The sequence below is a fragment of the Parambassis ranga genome, chromosome 8 (assembly GCF_900634625.1).
Source record: "Parambassis ranga chromosome 8, fParRan2.1, whole genome shotgun sequence".
Lineage (NCBI taxonomy): Eukaryota > Metazoa > Chordata > Actinopteri > Ambassidae > Parambassis > Parambassis ranga.
The window spans coordinates 16373187-16389835 of record NC_041029.1 but is presented as its reverse complement, the minus strand read 5'-3'; the positions used below and the strand labels follow the sequence as shown (position 1 = coordinate 16389835).

At 46.1% G+C, this 16649-nt stretch overlaps 3 protein-coding genes across 3 annotated transcripts; 2 read left to right on the top strand and 1 right to left on the bottom strand.

Moving 5' to 3' along the window:
* Positions 1-249: 249 nt before the first annotated feature.
* On the top strand, positions 250-3865 carry LOC114440265 (volume-regulated anion channel subunit LRRC8D). Its single transcript, XM_028412611.1, has 6 exons — positions 250-309; positions 594-929; positions 1062-1646; positions 1744-1994; positions 2278-2655; positions 2726-3865. The coding sequence occupies exons 2-6, from the start codon at positions 609-611 to the stop codon at positions 3846-3848; spliced, it is 2658 nt and encodes an 885-aa protein (XP_028268412.1). The 5' UTR covers positions 250-309; positions 594-608; the 3' UTR covers positions 3849-3865.
* A 689-nt stretch (positions 3866-4554) lies between these two features.
* On the top strand, positions 4555-8986 carry ddx39ab (DEAD (Asp-Glu-Ala-Asp) box polypeptide 39Ab). Its single transcript, XM_028412946.1, has 10 exons — positions 4555-4689; positions 5559-5779; positions 5896-6023; positions 6275-6551; positions 6634-6752; positions 6842-6973; positions 7107-7216; positions 7431-7575; positions 7675-7822; positions 8516-8986. The coding sequence occupies exons 1-10, from the start codon at positions 4652-4654 to the stop codon at positions 8530-8532; spliced, it is 1335 nt and encodes a 444-aa protein (XP_028268747.1). The 5' UTR covers positions 4555-4651; the 3' UTR covers positions 8533-8986.
* A 1044-nt stretch (positions 8987-10030) lies between these two features.
* On the bottom strand, positions 10031-16635 carry LOC114440304 (protein CYR61). The gene is made up of 5 exons (XM_028412658.1): positions 16397-16635; positions 15058-15271; positions 13897-14337; positions 13242-13420; positions 10031-12234 (listed from the first exon to the last, which is right to left on the bottom strand). The coding sequence occupies exons 1-5, from the start codon at positions 16445-16447 to the stop codon at positions 11929-11931; spliced, it is 1191 nt and encodes a 396-aa protein (XP_028268459.1). The 5' UTR covers positions 16448-16635; the 3' UTR covers positions 10031-11928.
* Between the last annotated feature and the right edge of the window lie 14 nt (positions 16636-16649).

The window sequence follows — 16649 nt, the reverse complement described above, 5'->3', positions numbered from 1 at the left end:
GACGGCGTCACTCTCTAACTTTATCCCTCTTCCTCTGTATTTGAGCTCTGAAGGGGTTAAGGCGAGCATGCAACCCCCCCCCCCCCCCCCCCCCCCCCCCAGCAGGTCTTGAAAGGGGCTTCTAGTGCTGAATTAGATTTTCAGCCACACATCCTCCGCTGCCATGGCAACTGCTGAAAAGCTGTGTGCCAGCCAGCTCAGGAGGAGTTTGTTGTAAGTTTACTGCAGAACCGGACAGCGCCGGCCTGAAGTTTCTGCAAGGCGGCTGTGAGCTGATCACAAGAGTGAGAGAAAGATCCGGAGAACAGGGTAGGTGGAAGTTTATCCAGGGGGGTTGCTCACAGCTGATTCGTGTTTATTAGCAGGACTTTAGATGTTTTTTCTGCGATGGAAAGTTGTTTTTTATAAGTTTTATGCAGAATTTTAAAAGCACAACAGATGCTAAGATACTTTATCTCGTGTTTGTAACTGCCTGTATTTTATAAATTTGTTGTTAAATCTTGAATTTAGGACAGTCACAGCCTGTGTTTTGAGTGTTGGTGTGACAGTGGACGTGCAAGCAGTGATTTGTACCCTCATTTTGTTCCTACCAGGATCTGGAAGACGCCATGTTTTCCCTGTCGGAGCTGGCGCCCCTGAATCAACACCAGAACAGGTCTAAACTGCTGAAACCCTGGTGGGAGGTCTTCATGGACTACCTGGTGGTCCTGATGCTGATGACGTCTGTCCTGGCGTGTACTGAGCAGCTGTCCAGAGACCAAGTTGTGTGCATTCCTTTGGATCCACAAGTAGCTGCAAACACTAGTGATGGTTATGTGACTCCTCTGACTCCTCCATCAAAAGCTCCCAACGTCAGTCCAAACCTTCAGCCTACAGCTCGGGGCCGGCCCACACATCTGGTCTACCAGCAGTATGTGTACATTAGCCAGGTACAGTAATACAAGTGTGATTTCAATCATGAATTTAAAGAGAGATAATACTCCACAGTGTTGTGTTAAGGGCTTGTTTCTGCTGCCCCCATGTGGTCTGAAGATCTAATAGCTGTTTGTGTGTCTGTCTAGGTGTGTTACCATGAAGCGTTGCCGTTGTGCTCCCGCTTCTTCCCCTACATGGCCTTACTACAATCTCTAGTGCTGGTAGCCAGCGGCTCCTTCTGGCTCCACTTCCCGCACACCTCATCCCGCATCGAGCAGTTCCTCGCCATCTTGGCAAAGTGCTGCGAGTCACCCTGGACATCCCAGGCCTTGTCTCATGCTGCCCGTCAGGAGAACCTCCAAGAAATGAAGGCGGAGGAGGAGAGACGACCACCCCAGCCTCCCCAGACTTCCTTCTCGCCACCGGTCACACGTACAAGACGTTCGAGCATAGACTCCGGGACAGACAGCCCTCTCTTAAAGAGGTCCGATAGCGGATCCTCTGCTGCTCCTCCGTCCCCCTGCCCTTCCACACTCTCCTGTAACTCCACCAAGTCTACTGCATCCGTTGGCTTTGGAGTGGACCTCCCTTCTTTGAAGCCCTCGGTCATGGTGGACAGTCCCAGGCAGGTGATCAGTCTGGATAAGAGTGACGGAGAACAGGCCAGGGCGCTGTTTGAAAGGGTCAGGAAGTTCCGGTCCCACTGTGAAAGCTCAGCTATCATCTATAAGGTAGAAGATATCTGCTAATCTATACCGAACCATCTGTACAACAAAAGTCCATGTCCGCTCAAATATTATTATATTATCCCCACTGTTGTCTCTCCAGGTCTACTTGGCTCAGACGCTCTTCAAGCTGCTGATGGTGACCCTGATCATCAGTTACACCGTCCCTCTTCTCAGCTCCTTCTCCTTCAACCACACTTGTCATCCTGAGGAAAAGGCCTTAGTGGGCTACGCTACCTTTGAGTGCATCCACATACTCTCATCACTCCTACGCAAGCTGGTGGTGGCCTACCTGACCTTGCTGGGGCTGTACGGCCTGCTGAATTTATACACCATCAGCTGGATTCTGCACAGGTCAGGACCTTCTAGCTTTGAATGATTGTCTTTCTACATTTTATGAAGCCAAAACATAAATATTTATATCTCATTTGCTGTATTACTCATCTCAAAACTAGTTTCAACTCCCTAAACAAGACTTCCATTGTGTGTTCGGTACTCTACATGCTCTGATTGTTCAAAGGGTCTTTAAACAAAAGCCTGCCCATGAGGTTACATACCAGAGGCTGGTAATAGGATTAGAGTGTAGTGCTGTGTTCTGTTTGATATATTTCTTGTCCTGTTTTTTTTTTTTTTTAAGCTCTCTGCGGCAGTGTTCCTTCCATTCCTTGAAGGAGTTGTCCTCCCTGAGAGATGTGCCTGACCTGAGAAATGACCTGGCCTTCCTGATTCACATGTTAGACCAGTACGACCCTCTGCTGGTGCAGCGCCTCTCTGTGTTTTTGTCCCCCGTCAGTGAGAGCAGGCTGCTTGAGGAGAACTTGGAGAGGCGCTGGGGGGAGGAAAAGCTGCACGCCATGATTACTGTGGATGCAGACGGCTGCTCCAGGCTGCAGCTGGTGGCCTTGCCTCGCCTCCCTCCGGCCCTGTTCACCCTCGGCCAGCTTCAGGTTCTCAAACTGGAGCTCATCACCAATGCCAGGTTCACTGCACAGGTGGCCAACATGACCTCACTGAGGTGAGCTGATTTGTATTTAAGTTGTTTTTAGATTTTCCCATGCTTTATTTGAACTTTTTCTTTTCCACAGGGAGCTCCACCTCTACCACTGCACAGCAGCTGTGGAAGCCAGTGCACTTGCTGTCTTCCAGGAACGCCTGGAGGTCCTCCATCTCACCTTCACTCAGGCATCAGAAATCCCCAGCTGGGTCCTTTCCCTCCGCGGCCTGCATGAGCTCCACCTCTCTGGTCGGTTGAGCAGTGATGGAGGAGTGAGCCGCAGCTGGGCCCTGGGCAGCCTACGTCAGTTACGCCACCTGCGTGTGCTGGTGATTCGAGGTATGTTGCAGCGGATCCCCGGGGAGCTGTGTGAGGTGGCGGGCAGCTTGTTGAGACTAGAGATCTATAACGAGGGCACCAGACTAATTGTCCTGACAGGCCTGAAGCGCATGGTGGACCTAACAGAGCTACAGCTGCAGGACTGTCAGCTGGAGCGTTTGCCCTCCGCCCTGCTCTCTCTCATTAACCTGCGGACGCTCGACCTGCAGCACAATAATTTGCGAACCCTGGAGGAGCTGCTCGGTCTGGCTCATCTGCGGCGGCTCTCTTGCCTCAAACTTGCTTACAACCGTGTTTTGGTGCTGCCAGCCAGCATTGGTGTGCTTCGAGGCCTGGAGCTCCTAGATCTGTCCAACAACCAGCTCCAGAGCCTCCCCCCAGCTCTCTTCACTCTTCGCCGCCTTCGCCGGCTCCTACTAGCTGGCAACCTGCTCGAACAGCTGCCAGCTGAGGTAAAGTCACTGCAGCTGCTTACAGAGCTGGACCTCAGTGGCAACCGCTTGGAGAACCTGCCCTCTGAACTTTTCAGCAGCTGTTGGGAGCTGCGCATCCTGAATGTCTCTCACAACTCTCTCAGCTCTTTGCCCAGGGGCATTGCAGCTTTAGGTCAGCTGTGCCGGTTGGACCTGCGGAGTAACAGTCTGGAGGAGCTTCCTGCTGAACTGAGCTGCTGCTCGGGCCTGCATGGAGGTGGTCTCCTGGTGGAAAACTGGCTGTTTCTTTCCCTGCCCTCACACGTCAGGGACTTCCTGAGCTCTTCATACGCCCCCACTGCTGCATACTCAGATGGTCTTTCCCGGCCGGAGTCAGACAGCTTCCCGTACTTCTCTCCGACACAGTGGAGCTTCTCTTCAGCTCTGGAATCACAGATATAAAGCCAAATACTGTCTGACCGAAGGACACCCTGTTACTAAGGCTTGTTAGTATACAGGTTTTTTGTTTTGTTCAGTTTTTATACCACAGTGAAACACATTGATCTGAATATGTTGCTACAAAAACATGCAGTTTGTTCATGACTCCAATACACAAAAACTGTATTTATGTTGTTTGAATGTTAAAACATGACTTGACCTGACTTGAATTGTTTGTGTTGTAGGAGCCATTTTTTTCTGGCTTCTGTTTTGTTCTACTTGCAGATGCCAGTTTCTAGCAGTTTGTATATCAAAAACCTGAAAACTAAAACACTAATCAGCACTATCTTTTGATGCTATTTGTTAATATCACTTTGATAAAATTTGTACTGACGACATGTTGCGACACAATTTACCACAATCATAATGTGCATGCAGTACTATTGTGTTTTCAACATAAAAAACAACATTGGAATAATACTACTAATAATAATAATAATAATAATATACTTATATTATATATGACAGAATTTCCATTTACTTGCTCTGTAGTTTGTATCTAATGTATTAATATTCAGTTTTGCGTTTATTGATATTAAAATCTTTATTTATACAGAAAGCGTTTGTGTCACCGTCCCTAACGGGCTTCCGTTCTCAAAGTGTAGCGTCACTGTCCCGCTTTTTTAAACTGCGGTGGACTGCGGCACCCCTTTCAGCCAATCGCTGTCTACTTTTTCCAGCGGGTGTCCTAACGGACCAATCGAGTCAGCTCGATTCAGCGAAGGCGGAACTTCCGGTTGCTCGTATATACTAACTGAGGCCTCCCCATGCGGTTTGATCTGGACTCGGAGCTAGCACCGACAGGGTAAGGACGGCGAACCGGTTTTATGGTTGTAATTTCTGAGAGTTTAAAGATTTTTCGGCGGCCTAGGACGTTGCTGAATATATTTACTTAGTGTTTGTTCCGAAACATCTAATTCTAAACGTGATGGCTTTCTTCATTGTTTGATTGCAGTGTACGTATTAGCTTACGTTTTGTAGCTTAGCATTCGCTAGCTTAACCAACCACACAGATTCTTACACATTTCAGATTATTCACTAATCGTGTAATCTTCATTGAATCGTAATTAAGATGTGATTTTAATTTACTCATTTTGTCTTTTAACATCATTTCCCCAGCGCAGCTGGTTAATTAGAAGAAATGTTGTTGCTGTAGCTTAGCTTGCCACGTTAGCATTGGTTATGCAACACAATAGGCTTCCACTGTAGTCAACGACGAGAAGCTAACCGGCTAACCGGTGTTTCTAATAGCATCGTTTTAGCTCCTGCGGTTAACCTCACTAGTTTGCAGTAAAGCGTGTGTACTATGGAGGACTTTACTTTGTTTGCCGAGCGTCACAACACACTTATTCTTTGCTTGTTTTGAGCTTTGTTTGCTAACTTAGCTAGCATATTTTACCTACTGGCCTCTAAGATTATAATGGATTTGCGGGGGTGTATACAACAATGCTAGCGCTCAGTGTAGGGCTTTTATTAGAGAGAGCATGATCAGAAACAAATAAAGTGTCTCTTACGCAGGGATTTTTTTTTTAAATTATGAACTTAAATGCTCTAAAGTGGGTTGAAACCTTTAAAAATGGCAACAGTAAGCCCAGCGCCCCTCCCCACAACACAGCACACAGCTAGTGTAAATCAAGTCTGATTTATAACACAACACTGTACTTCTTTTGTTAGACACACAGACACAATGGCTGAAAATGACGTTGATAACGAGCTGCTCGACTACGAAGAGGACGAGGAACCTCAGGGAGCCCCCGAGAGTGCAGCCCCGGCAGGGAAGAAGGAGGTGAAGGGTTCCTACGTCTCCATCCACAGCTCAGGCTTCAGGGATTTCCTTCTCAAGCCCGAGCTGCTCCGTGCCATCATCGACTGTGGGTTTGAGCATCCATCTGAAGGTGAGTCACAGAGCTTGTTTAACATGTTTGATATGAGAGATGGCTGCTTAGTGCACCAAATTTATCTCAATTTTACGCGGATGTGTGTAATGTTACTTTTGTTGTTTTTATTACAGTCCAGCACGAGTGCATCCCACAAGCGATCCTGGGCATGGACATCCTGTGTCAAGCCAAGTCCGGTATGGGAAAGACGGCTGTGTTTGTGTTGGCCACACTGCAACAGATCGAGCCTGTTGATGGGCAGGTTAGTATGTGTTTATTTAACATGATAGGTCTACATATTAAAACAACTGTTGTCATTTATTGGGTTCATCAGAGGTATTGCCTTCTGATCCAAGTGAAACACTGGCTGGTATACGGATCCTGTCCCGACTTGCATGTTTGTAGAGAGTAATAGCTAACCTGTTGCACTCATTTACTAGAGCCTTAATTTTATAGCTTCCCTGGTTAGCATTGTTTGTCTGACTGTGTGTTTCCACTGTGTCCACTCCACAGGTGTCTGTATTAGTCATGTGCCACACACGAGAGCTGGCCTTCCAGATCAGTAAAGAGTATGAGCGTTTCTCCAAGTATATGCCCACTGTCAAAGCTGCAGTGTTCTTCGGTGGCCTTGCCATCAAGAAGGATGAAGAAGTCCTGAAGAAAAACTGCCCTCACATTGTGGTTGGAACGCCGGGCCGTATCCTCGCTCTGATCCGGAACAAGACCCTCAGTCTGAAGAACGTCAAACATTTCGTCTTGGACGAGTGTGACAAAATGTTGGAGCAGCTTGGTGTGTACTCTGACTTTCTCCTCGGCCGTCATTGTTTCCGCTTGTCGTGTTAAACGGGGATCTAACCTCTGTCCTGTTGCAGACATGAGACGTGATGTTCAGGACATCTTCAGGATCACTCCCCACGAGAAGCAGGTGATGATGTTCAGTGCAACGTTGAGTAAGGAGATCCGGCCAGTCTGTCGCAAATTCATGCAAGACGTAAGTACAAGAACAGCAACATGCTGTGCAGGCTGGAAAAAGTGCAACAGGATCATTTGGTTTATTATCATCTTCTGTCTCCTGCACAGCCCATGGAGGTGTTTGTGGACGACGAGACCAAACTTACACTGCACGGCCTGCAACAGTACTACTGCAAGCTGAAGGACAGCGAGAAGAACCGCAAGCTATTTGACCTGCTTGATGTGTTAGAGTTCAATCAGGTAAGTTGATGGCACTTAGAAATGTCTTTGTGTTTGTTTGTGTGCATTCTCTTCCTTTGAATTGAAGTGGTATAAAGTCAGTTAGTGCTTCAGCTTGGTGGCCTGTATTTTAATACCTGTACTCTGCCTCTAGGTGGTGATCTTTGTCAAGTCTGTTCAGCGCTGCATTGCTCTGTCTCAACTTCTGGTGGAGCAAAATTTCCCCGCTATCGCCATCCACAGGGGAATGGCTCAGGAAGAAAGGTGAGACTCTCATCTACATGCCTTCCGTACACTCCCACTCCGACAAACATGCTCTTTTGATGCATAGTGTGCTTATGGCAGCATGAGGCCTCATCCTTCAACTCAACGCATTATTCCCTTCAAAGCAGGGCTGATACGTAATGCCTACAGCAGCTGTGTTGGTAATCCTCTCGCTGGCTCTGTCCTCCTTTCTTACCCCCTCCTTTCCTCTCAGACTGTCTCGCTATCAGCAATTCAAGGACTTCCAGCGGCGGATCCTGGTGGCGACTAACCTCTTCGGCCGAGGGATGGACATTGAGCGAGTCAACATTGTCTTCAACTATGACATGCCAGAAGATTCTGACACCTACTTGCACAGGGTGAGTGCACAGTGGGGGGAAAGTCGCTGAACTGGTGTAGTTGTTTTGATGTACTGATGATTTCACTCACTCTGACCCACTGTTCCTTTTACCTGTCAGGTTGCCCGTGCTGGTAGATTTGGGACCAAGGGTCTGGCCATAACCTTCGTGTCTGATGAGACCGACGCCAAGACTCTGAACGATGTGCAGGACCGCTTCGAGGTCAACGTGTCCGAGCTGCCAGACGAGATTGACATCTCCTCTTACAGTGAGTGTTTCAGTGCTGTGGCTGTGACCCTTGATGTCTTTATAGTGCAGCCAGTCTGTGGTCTGGCCCTGCAGGGGGATTTGTGATGTTGATCATTCTGGGTTTTTATATGCATGTCATGTACCAAGGAATAAAATGATACCACTGTATACTCGGTGGATAATGGTGGGGTCGCCCTCCCCTCAGAACACGCTTCTGTTTGACCTTTCCAATTTAGCGGATTCTTCAGATTTCAGTGTATTTTCTCCATATCTGAGTTAGTCTGGATAATCATGTGTACCCTAGCCTAGCATATGTTTGTCAGGATCTTTTCAAGGCCATTACTCAGAGTACCACCATCCCTGTAAAGAATGCAACAAAGAGTTTATGCCCATAACACTGTAAAACGGCAACTGATGCACTTTTGTTTTAGTTAGTATTGGTTGGTATGACTGTAATTTGTAATTAAAGGAGAGGCTGTTAACGCTCAGATCCCCCCCCCCCCCACCACACACATAATCAGCTGCTGTAATAAACCTTAAGTCGTTTTTGGCAGCGGGGGGGGGGCACAGTTGCTGCTGTCTTGTAACTGTGGAGCTTTCAGCAAATCCTTTACATGTTTAACCTGTTGGTGAAAAGTTGGTATGTTCAGCTGTCGCTCATTGTGCAAATCCCTAACATGCTCCCCTCTCACATCTCCCCTTCCTCTTGCAGTCGAGCAGTCCAGATGAGTCCTCCAGTCAAACAGAAGTCTCTTCCTCCCTGGATCTTGTCTTGTATTTGGAAATAGACGTACTTCGATGTTGATTTGAAAGCTCTGCACGTTCCCCAATGTTCACCAAACGTTTTATTTTTATTGTCGGTTTCTGGGGATGAGGGGGGGGGTGTGGTTTTAATTTGTCTTTTAACGTTTGTTTTTGCTTAACAAAATTAAAACTTTTTATAACATGCCATTTTACTATTGTGGTCTCTTGTGAGGCTATTGTCTCTACTCCGTATTTCATTGAGAGATGTAGAAGGAAAATGTGATGGCGGGTTTGTTCCAGCTACATTTGTATAGTCAGTTTTTTTTTTTAACTTAGATGTATGACATTTGAGTTGAGACGATTTGACTCATGGCAGCTCTTTTTATGACTTTCTTACTGAATGCCTCCAATAAATCACCAAGTGAAGTGCTAGTGGTAACTTTGCAGGTTTTCCTTTAGCGATGTATAGCAGTTAAAACTGATGCTCATGATGTATTTCTTGGTGTCTGGTTGTGAAGCGGTAACACCTCAGAAATTGAGTATTAAAATCTGTAAGGATCCAAAAGATCAATGAGTCTCATTCACCAATATATTCTACAGGAGTTGAGATAAATGTAGCTGAGGGTTCTGTATGTATAAAGACATTTGAGTTTTTAGTAAGAAGAATCTAATGCGTGTTAAGTGGGCCCTTTCTAATTAATCACTTTAGCTACCTCTAGGAATCCAAAGCTCCACCATGAGAGAAAATGTTTTTCTTTTTAAAATGTTCCAAAACAAAACGGTCAAAGCCAAAGTAGGGTTTTATTTCTCCGATAGCTATGGTACTGATTCTTCACTAGCTGTGCTAGCAGCGTAGCCGGAAGTGTTGACATCAACAAGAGGTATGAGAGGCAAGAACTCTTCATATTTATGGTCCAAAGAAGATAAACACACCATCTGCTACAGAGTACAGGTCAGCATTTTAATGTATTCTTAACTATTTAGAGACCTGGGTAGCTAATTAGCATGCTAACACTTAATATTGTGGAATAAAACGTCGCATTTGTTTTATTTGGTTAAGAAAAAAATTATAAACAACAAATATAAACATTAGCATGCTAATACAGGGATCAACACATCTGGCAACACCTCTTCTGCCACATTAATTCTGTTTTGCTTAATGTTATTTAGCGAATGCTAGCATGCTAACCACCCAAATATGGTGTTTAAATTAGCATGCTAATACGCTAGTTGTGTTATAAGTTGCATATTTTACCACATTTGCATAGTAACTCGGTTCAAACCTTCTTACGTTTGCTGTTCTGTTTGTTCTTTTTTTAGCCAGTTAGCAGATGTTAGCATGCTATCTCTCTGGTGGTAAAAGCATATTCTCACATTCCTCGCCTTGTGTTACAATTGAGCACCAAAAACAAAGTCAGTTTGCTAATAGCTTAATATTTATAGATTATTTTTATGTGTATAAATGAAGAAAAAACAACATGCTAAACAGAATGTTAGCATTTATTTGAGGTGATAGATGTTAAACATTGAGTGTAGGAGTGAAAATGTCTTTATTCAAAAATGCAAAAATGACGTCATTCCAACTCCAAATCCAACTGCAGCTGTGAGGAACATGGAAAACAGTAAGTTTTAGCCTCATATAAATGTAAAAGCATGACTCATAGAATATCACAGATGTCATTAAGGTACATTACTAGTCATACAGTGACCATGCTTTCAAATTAATGCTCATAAAAGGATCTGAACCCTGCCTCGTTCAGTGCTAAACTACACATGGACTACTTCAGTATAATGATTGGCCCTTATACAGCAGAAACAACTACAAAGAAGTTAACAATGCATCTGTACATAGCTGCTCTATAGTGTCCCTTAACAAAACTAGACATACAGTACCAAAAACCACAGCATCTACATGGGCAAATTATAGTAAAAGGCAAAACACCCAAAAAAAAACACTTATTGAAGCCAAGAGGTGCTTAAAAATGCAAATATTTTCAACAAAATGTTACCAAAACATCTGACTTCCAAGTCTGTTTGAAAGGACCTCGATCTCTCTGTAGTATATTCACATGAGATGAGGTCAAGGTGCACAAACTTTAACTTTCTTTAGTCTTAATAACGGGTTTTACCCATTAGACGTGTCCCTGTCCTCTGCAGGAACATGAAGCCCCGACAGTCATGTCAACAGCACTTCTCACCACTTGAACATGAGTTATTGTTTTGATTCAGTGAGATGCCGCCTTGCCCGATTACAGGCCGCTTCAGGCACCAGAGCGGTTCCACTCACAAATTACATGTTTACCTCAGCACACGCAGCGTTCTGGATTTATTTTTACAGCAAGCCAAAGAGCGGGTGATCTTCTCTCACTGCACTCTTATAGTCAGGATAGTAATTTTTGAAAAATGAGGTGGTTGACTTCTTGACGCCAGAATCCCAGGCTTGTTCTTCTGGTGCTTGCCAAATGTCTCAGTTGCTTGCGGAGGCAAGGCCAGGGGATGAGTCCAGCTGGGTAAACAACCTCTGACATATTCCCCGCTAATGCACACAAAGCCCATCGGGTCCAACGTTGTCTTTTTTCCAGTACATACCTCTTCCTCTCCTCTATGCTTCATCATCCATCATTAGATATGTCTTTCTGACCACTGTGACCTCTGACCCTCTTGGGTCAAGTCCTGGATCTGTGGGAGTCGTCAGTTACAGTGCTCAGCTGTTTCGTCCCTCTTATATCCTCGTTGAGCCACACTGATGCTTCAAACATAGCAGCACCGCCACCGTCCCCGATGGCGGACTGTTGTGTCGTTGTGTCTGTCTTAACAATAAATACCAGTGAATAAATACCATAAAAAGACACACAACCACGTTCCTGTCAGAGCATCTGAGATGCTCGTCCATGTTCTGTCATCACCAGGCTCCTCTGTCGAGTCTTCCTTTGGTTTATCACATATCGGAGCAGCAACGTCAGATCTGTTGCTCAGCAGCTGCAATGTGACTTCACACCATCAATAGTTACACTTGTCTTTGTGTGTCGCAGCTCTTACTCCACAGTTCCCGAAAAAAAAAGTCTCAAAGTTTAGGGAACTTTTGGAACAACATGGTTTCACTCAAAGATTTAAGTCTGAAGTCTGGTCAGGAGAGAAACAGCTTTTTAACTACACTAAAGCAGGGGCTGGTCACACGCTGCTTCCAAACCGGAGGTACGCCCACCTGATTCATCCTTCTGCCCATTCCTCCCCAAATAATCTTTAAAATGATGTGACGTGTGCACCTTGCTTGCTACAATAAGGATCACTATTCTATAATGGGTATCACTAGAGGGGGAGGGGGAGGGGGTAAATGTCAGTTTTTATGAAGGAATGTAGCTGAGGGCGGGGTCAACGCCACTAGTCCTTGAACGTGTGCGTGTCTCCGTAGAGCCATCGTTGAGGAGGCATTGCCGCCTCGTTGAGATGGTTGCACTCATCGCTGCACTTGCACGACTGGATGAACATCACAGACCTGTTGAAGCGTTCGCCATCGGGGCAGGCGAAGGTCACGTTGGCTGTACGTGTGCGTCGGGGTGAGCAGCAGCGGCCATCCCGACACACTCCGCAGTAGTTAGGCCTGTACAGGCGAGTGCTCCGGCAGCCGGCGTAGGACAGACGGTGTGGTTCTGGGGCCTTGTGGGTACGAGAGCACTTTCTTCCTTTCTGTGGATGGAGAAGGAAGAAAGAGTGAGTTCACAGCAGAGATGCTACAAACTCCACGTAACACAAAGGAAAGCCTGAAAGGATCACATCCCTGTTTGCTTTAAATCAGAGGTGCCATACCAGGCATCAAGTGACTCATTATTCATCAGTCGAGACAAACAAAATTATAGCAATTAAATATGGAGACAGGACAAACAACATAAAGGTCAGAACATCAGACGAGTGCCAGAGGGAGTAGCATAGCATGCCAACAATATTTGAAGACTGATACACATTAACACCCACAGCAGCTCTGCAAACACTGGGAGAGTGTGGTCAAACAGGTGTACAACAACCCATCATCCTCATGAGTAGCTCACAGCGGAAGGGACAAAGTTTCTGAGAGCGTTGTGTACGAAATGTGAGAGAGCGTGGGCGATGGAGTGCTCTTTAAATCACATAACACAGAGCCACCGGGTGCAGCTGTCAGCCACAGTGTTGTTGTTTCGGAGCAGGAGAGGTTCAAAGTACAACTAATTATTCCTCTGCTGGAAAGTTCTCTTTTAATGCTTCATAGCAGCAACTATGACTGCACAATAACACCTGTCCATTTTAGGACACATTTTTGGGATTACTCCGTAACACTTACCCAAAAAATTACAGCAAAAATTGTGTGTCCTGTCACTACTACCTGTTTTTGCGCTATGCTAAATTAATATCCTAGTGTTTCATATGTTAAAAACATTTCAGTCTTCTCATCTATTCAGCTCTGGCTCCATCCTGCTGTTGATGTTTCCCACACAGCAACAGGACTGTGAATAGACAGAATGGACCAGAAAGGGGCTCCAGCCTCTGAGAGATTCAGGGGTGGGGGCTGTATACATACCATGGATATTAATACCAATCTAACCCCTTGAGAGAGAGAGAGAAGTCTTTCCTGAATCTATTTAGCCTGGACTGTGTGGCTGTGGGACATTAGAGGAAGTTCCCTTTATAAGAATCTTAAAAGCCCCAAACACATTCCTCACCTTAACAGGGATAGACATGGAGCTGCAGGGCCGAACGTTGCACAGGCGCGTCTCCTTGATCAGCTTACACCGAGCATTGTCATTGGTAACTCGAGAGGAAACGCCCATCCCACAGCTCCGGGAACACTGGGACCAGGAAGTGGTCTGAACCACACACTGATCTCCCACCTGCCTCCAGGCTAGGAGAGATAAAAAAAAGAGAGAGGACACATGAAGAAGAAGAAGAAGAAGAAGAAGAAGAAGAACGGCAAAAACATGAGGAGAGTCAGAGAAAGTTGAACTGGAGGAAAAGCAGCCATTGGGAGTAAGAGGGAAAAGCAGAGATGCAAAGCACACTAGCCTTATTCACTGAACAGGCAACACTGACGCATAGAGAGGGTGATTACAGAGAGGGGAAAGCTGGGTGACAGAGGTATGTTCTGTGTGAAGGCAGTGTGAGAGAGAGAGAGAGAGAGAGAGAGAGCACCTCTGGTGTGCAAGGAGCCAGTGGAAAACAAGCCTCACATAAATGCTAACACACATGCACAGACGCAGAGAAGAAGGCCCACAGTGAGGCTGTTTGTGCGTCAGGGTGCTAAAATGGCTAAAACATAAACATGATGCTTTACTGCGTAGAGGAAACAGACGGCGCTCTGAGGCAGCACCCTCTTCTTACCCGCTAGGTGCTTGTTTCCACGCGGCTTGTCCCACTTGCGCCCCACCTCCACCAATTCGTTGCCCAGGGTTTCCTTCTCCTTCTTGGGTTTGTACGGGTACAGCTTCCTGTAGTGTTTCGGGTAAGGCTTCGGATACGGATAGGCCGGGTATGGAATGAATGGATGAGGCGGGTATGCTGGAATTTGAGGTCGATGGTGCGCCGGCGGTCCCACGGTGCTTCCTTTGTGGCAGTCGATGCTGAGGCAACACTGGCCTGGCACTTTGACCAGCCTTGGGTTGGGACAGGAAGGTGACGCCAGGGGCACGTGGCTCGGACAGAGGGGCACGCATCCTACCGCTCCATCGATGCAGGTGCATTGGTGTTTGCAACCAGCACGGAAATTCTCACCGTTTTGGTAGATCCTCCCGTTGTATTCACAGGACCGGCCTTCTGCCTTTGCTGGAAGAGGACGGAAGATGAGTTTATGATCTTTGGATAAATATTCTTGATCCAACAAAGGCTTAAAGCCACAATGCAAACATCTCTCCCCCTTATGGTGATAAGAATAATTACACAAACACTGTTTGTAGCCATGGCTGTTGTTTGTTTTTCGAGCAGGAGCTAGTAGCATTTTGTAACGCCGCTCAGTGGATCGTATTATTTGGAGCATCAGAGGTAAATTGATAAGAGAAGGACAGACACACTATCTCCACATTTCTAAAACACGCTCTATTCTTAGACCAGACCAGACTTTTGACTTGTTTACAATGTCCTTCCCCTTTGCTCCTTCAGCGGGATCCCCATACAACATCCCCAGTTACCCCCCTGTATATAGAAACACCCCCAAATAAACACACATATAAAAATACCACTGTGTGTGTGTGTGTGTGTGTTTGTGTACACACTGAAGTACTTATATAAATCCCGGAGTTGGCCGGGTTTCAGTCACAGCTCATGAAGGTGTTCTGTTTTTTGGGACGTGGCACAGGCTTCAAACCTCAAGCCTCTATCAAAGAGAAACCCCAGCCTCCTGGCTCAGAAGCCAGATTCCCCACCCTGAAGTTACACATTCTCTCACTCAGCCTCCTGAGTTTCTGTGCCCAATCTACACCCCCAAACACCCTCTTTAGCATTCCCTTCCGATCCTTTGATTCCTGCCACCTCCTCTGGGGTACGTACCCCTGCAGATGCCATGGGTACGGCCCACGTCGTTGCCATAGTTGCACTCCAGTCCTTTGTGGTGGTCGCAGGGCCATCCCTCGTGGCAGTCTTGGTTGAGCTGGGCAGCGCACACCTTGCAGCAGCCACAGCCATCGGGGACCGAGCTCACCCCTGGGGGGCAGGACGGAGGCCCTGCGGGACACTCGCACACTACCGGACAGTCAGCAGCCACCTGCAGAGAGGGACGCACTTTAGCTGTAAAGACTGAAACCAGGCAGGACAATGGTTTGTCTCACATTACCAACATCACAGAAATTCCTCAAAAGTGTGTGTGTGTGTGGTTTTAACGTCGCCTGAATACTCAGCACTGTCCCACAGGGGTATCTGTAACAAGCTGTCGCATTCCGCTTGACATTCGCCTGGCAAGTGGGGGATGAAAGGGACGTCTCACCCACCCACCCTGACCCGCACCCACCCGCCCCTTTGCTCGTACATCTTTTGTTTCTCACACAACTCCCTGCAGGTCCTGAGATCACAGGGAGCTGTCACCCCTAAAGGGATCCTGACTCTGCCGGGCTCTAAACCCAGGCCTGGTTCTAGGGTTCGCTGGTTCCACTCACATTATAGTGAGGGCTGTTTTTTAGTTAATTAAAAGTGTAATATATGAAACGGTACTCCCAATCAAAAGTCACCTAATATTCCTGCTGATATTTAGACAGTGCAGCAAGTTCATGTGTGTATTTTTATCTCCATTGGATAATATTACTGTAGCTTATTTTTAAACCTACAGTATGATAGAAGCCTGTGAGTAAAATTCTGCTCATCAGAGTTCATCTTTGTGCTTTATCAGATAATTCAGGTTAAGATAAAAATATCTAAATATACCTGTGGATAACTAAACACATGTTTTAGTCCTGTTGTCCTGCTTAATTTGATGGAATGAATTACATATATATATATTGAATAATACGTAAACAATAAACAATAAATATAGTATTTATTACAGTATATTACAGGTGCAGGTTTATCTATGTGTTATAAAGACTTTCCTCCTCTATGAGAAGAATGACGTATAAAATCCTTAATTGTCCCAAAACTCACTTACTAAGGACCCTTTCGTGGTCCGCAAGCCACAGTTTGCAAACCAGACAGAATGGAAGTGAAAGGCTGCAGCAGCCACTGTATGAACAGGACTTGATTAGACTCTTATTTTGAACCTGCCACAGCCAAACAGATTATTATGGTCTGTAAAATGCAAACCGGATGAAATCAGCCGAAGCTGCGTGCGCAGCGCGGGCACGTGAGACCTGCAACAACACAATAATAATAAAAATAATAATAAACTTCACGCACTCACCAAAGCCACTGTCGTCACTTGCAAGACAGCAAATATGAGCAGTGTCCCCATCCTGGCTGCGGACTCACATAGAAGAGCTCAGACGTTTGTATATATATATATATATATATGTGTGTGTGTGTGTGTGTGTGTGTGTGTGTCACAAGAAAAACATTAAAATCCACCAGGAACAAAAGCGTTTTTTTAAAAAAAAAAAATCCACGCGGGGTTAAATCCGAACGCTGTCCTCAGATATCCTCCATCACTTGCAAAC

Coding starts and splice junctions, on each gene's coding strand:
- LOC114440265 (XM_028412611.1), top strand. CDS start 609: ATGTTTTCCCTGTCGGAGCTGGCGCCCCTGAATCAACACCAGAACAGG. Junction 1,647..1,743: donor GCTCAGCTATCATCTATAAG/GTAGAAGATATC, acceptor TTGTCTCTCCAG/GTCTACTTGGCTCAGACGCT. Junction 2,656..2,725: donor GCCAACATGACCTCACTGAG/GTGAGCTGATTT, acceptor TCTTTTCCACAG/GGAGCTCCACCTCTACCACT.
- ddx39ab (XM_028412946.1), top strand. CDS start 4,652: ATGCGGTTTGATCTGGACTCGGAGCTAGCACCGACAGG. Junction 6,024..6,274: donor TCGAGCCTGTTGATGGGCAG/GTTAGTATGTGT, acceptor TCCACTCCACAG/GTGTCTGTATTAGTCATGTG. Junction 6,753..6,841: donor GTCGCAAATTCATGCAAGAC/GTAAGTACAAGA, acceptor TCTCCTGCACAG/CCCATGGAGGTGTTTGTGGA.
- LOC114440304 (XM_028412658.1), bottom strand. CDS start 16,447: ATGGGGACACTGCTCATATTTGCTGTCTTGCAAGTGACGACAGTGGCT. Junction 13,421..13,896: donor TGGAAACAAGCACCTAGCGG/GTAAGAAGAGGG, acceptor TATCTCTCCTAG/CCTGGAGGCAGGTGGGAGAT. Junction 12,235..13,241: donor CCATGTCTATCCCTGTTAAG/GTGAGGAATGTG, acceptor CTCCATCCACAG/AAAGGAAGAAAGTGCTCTCG.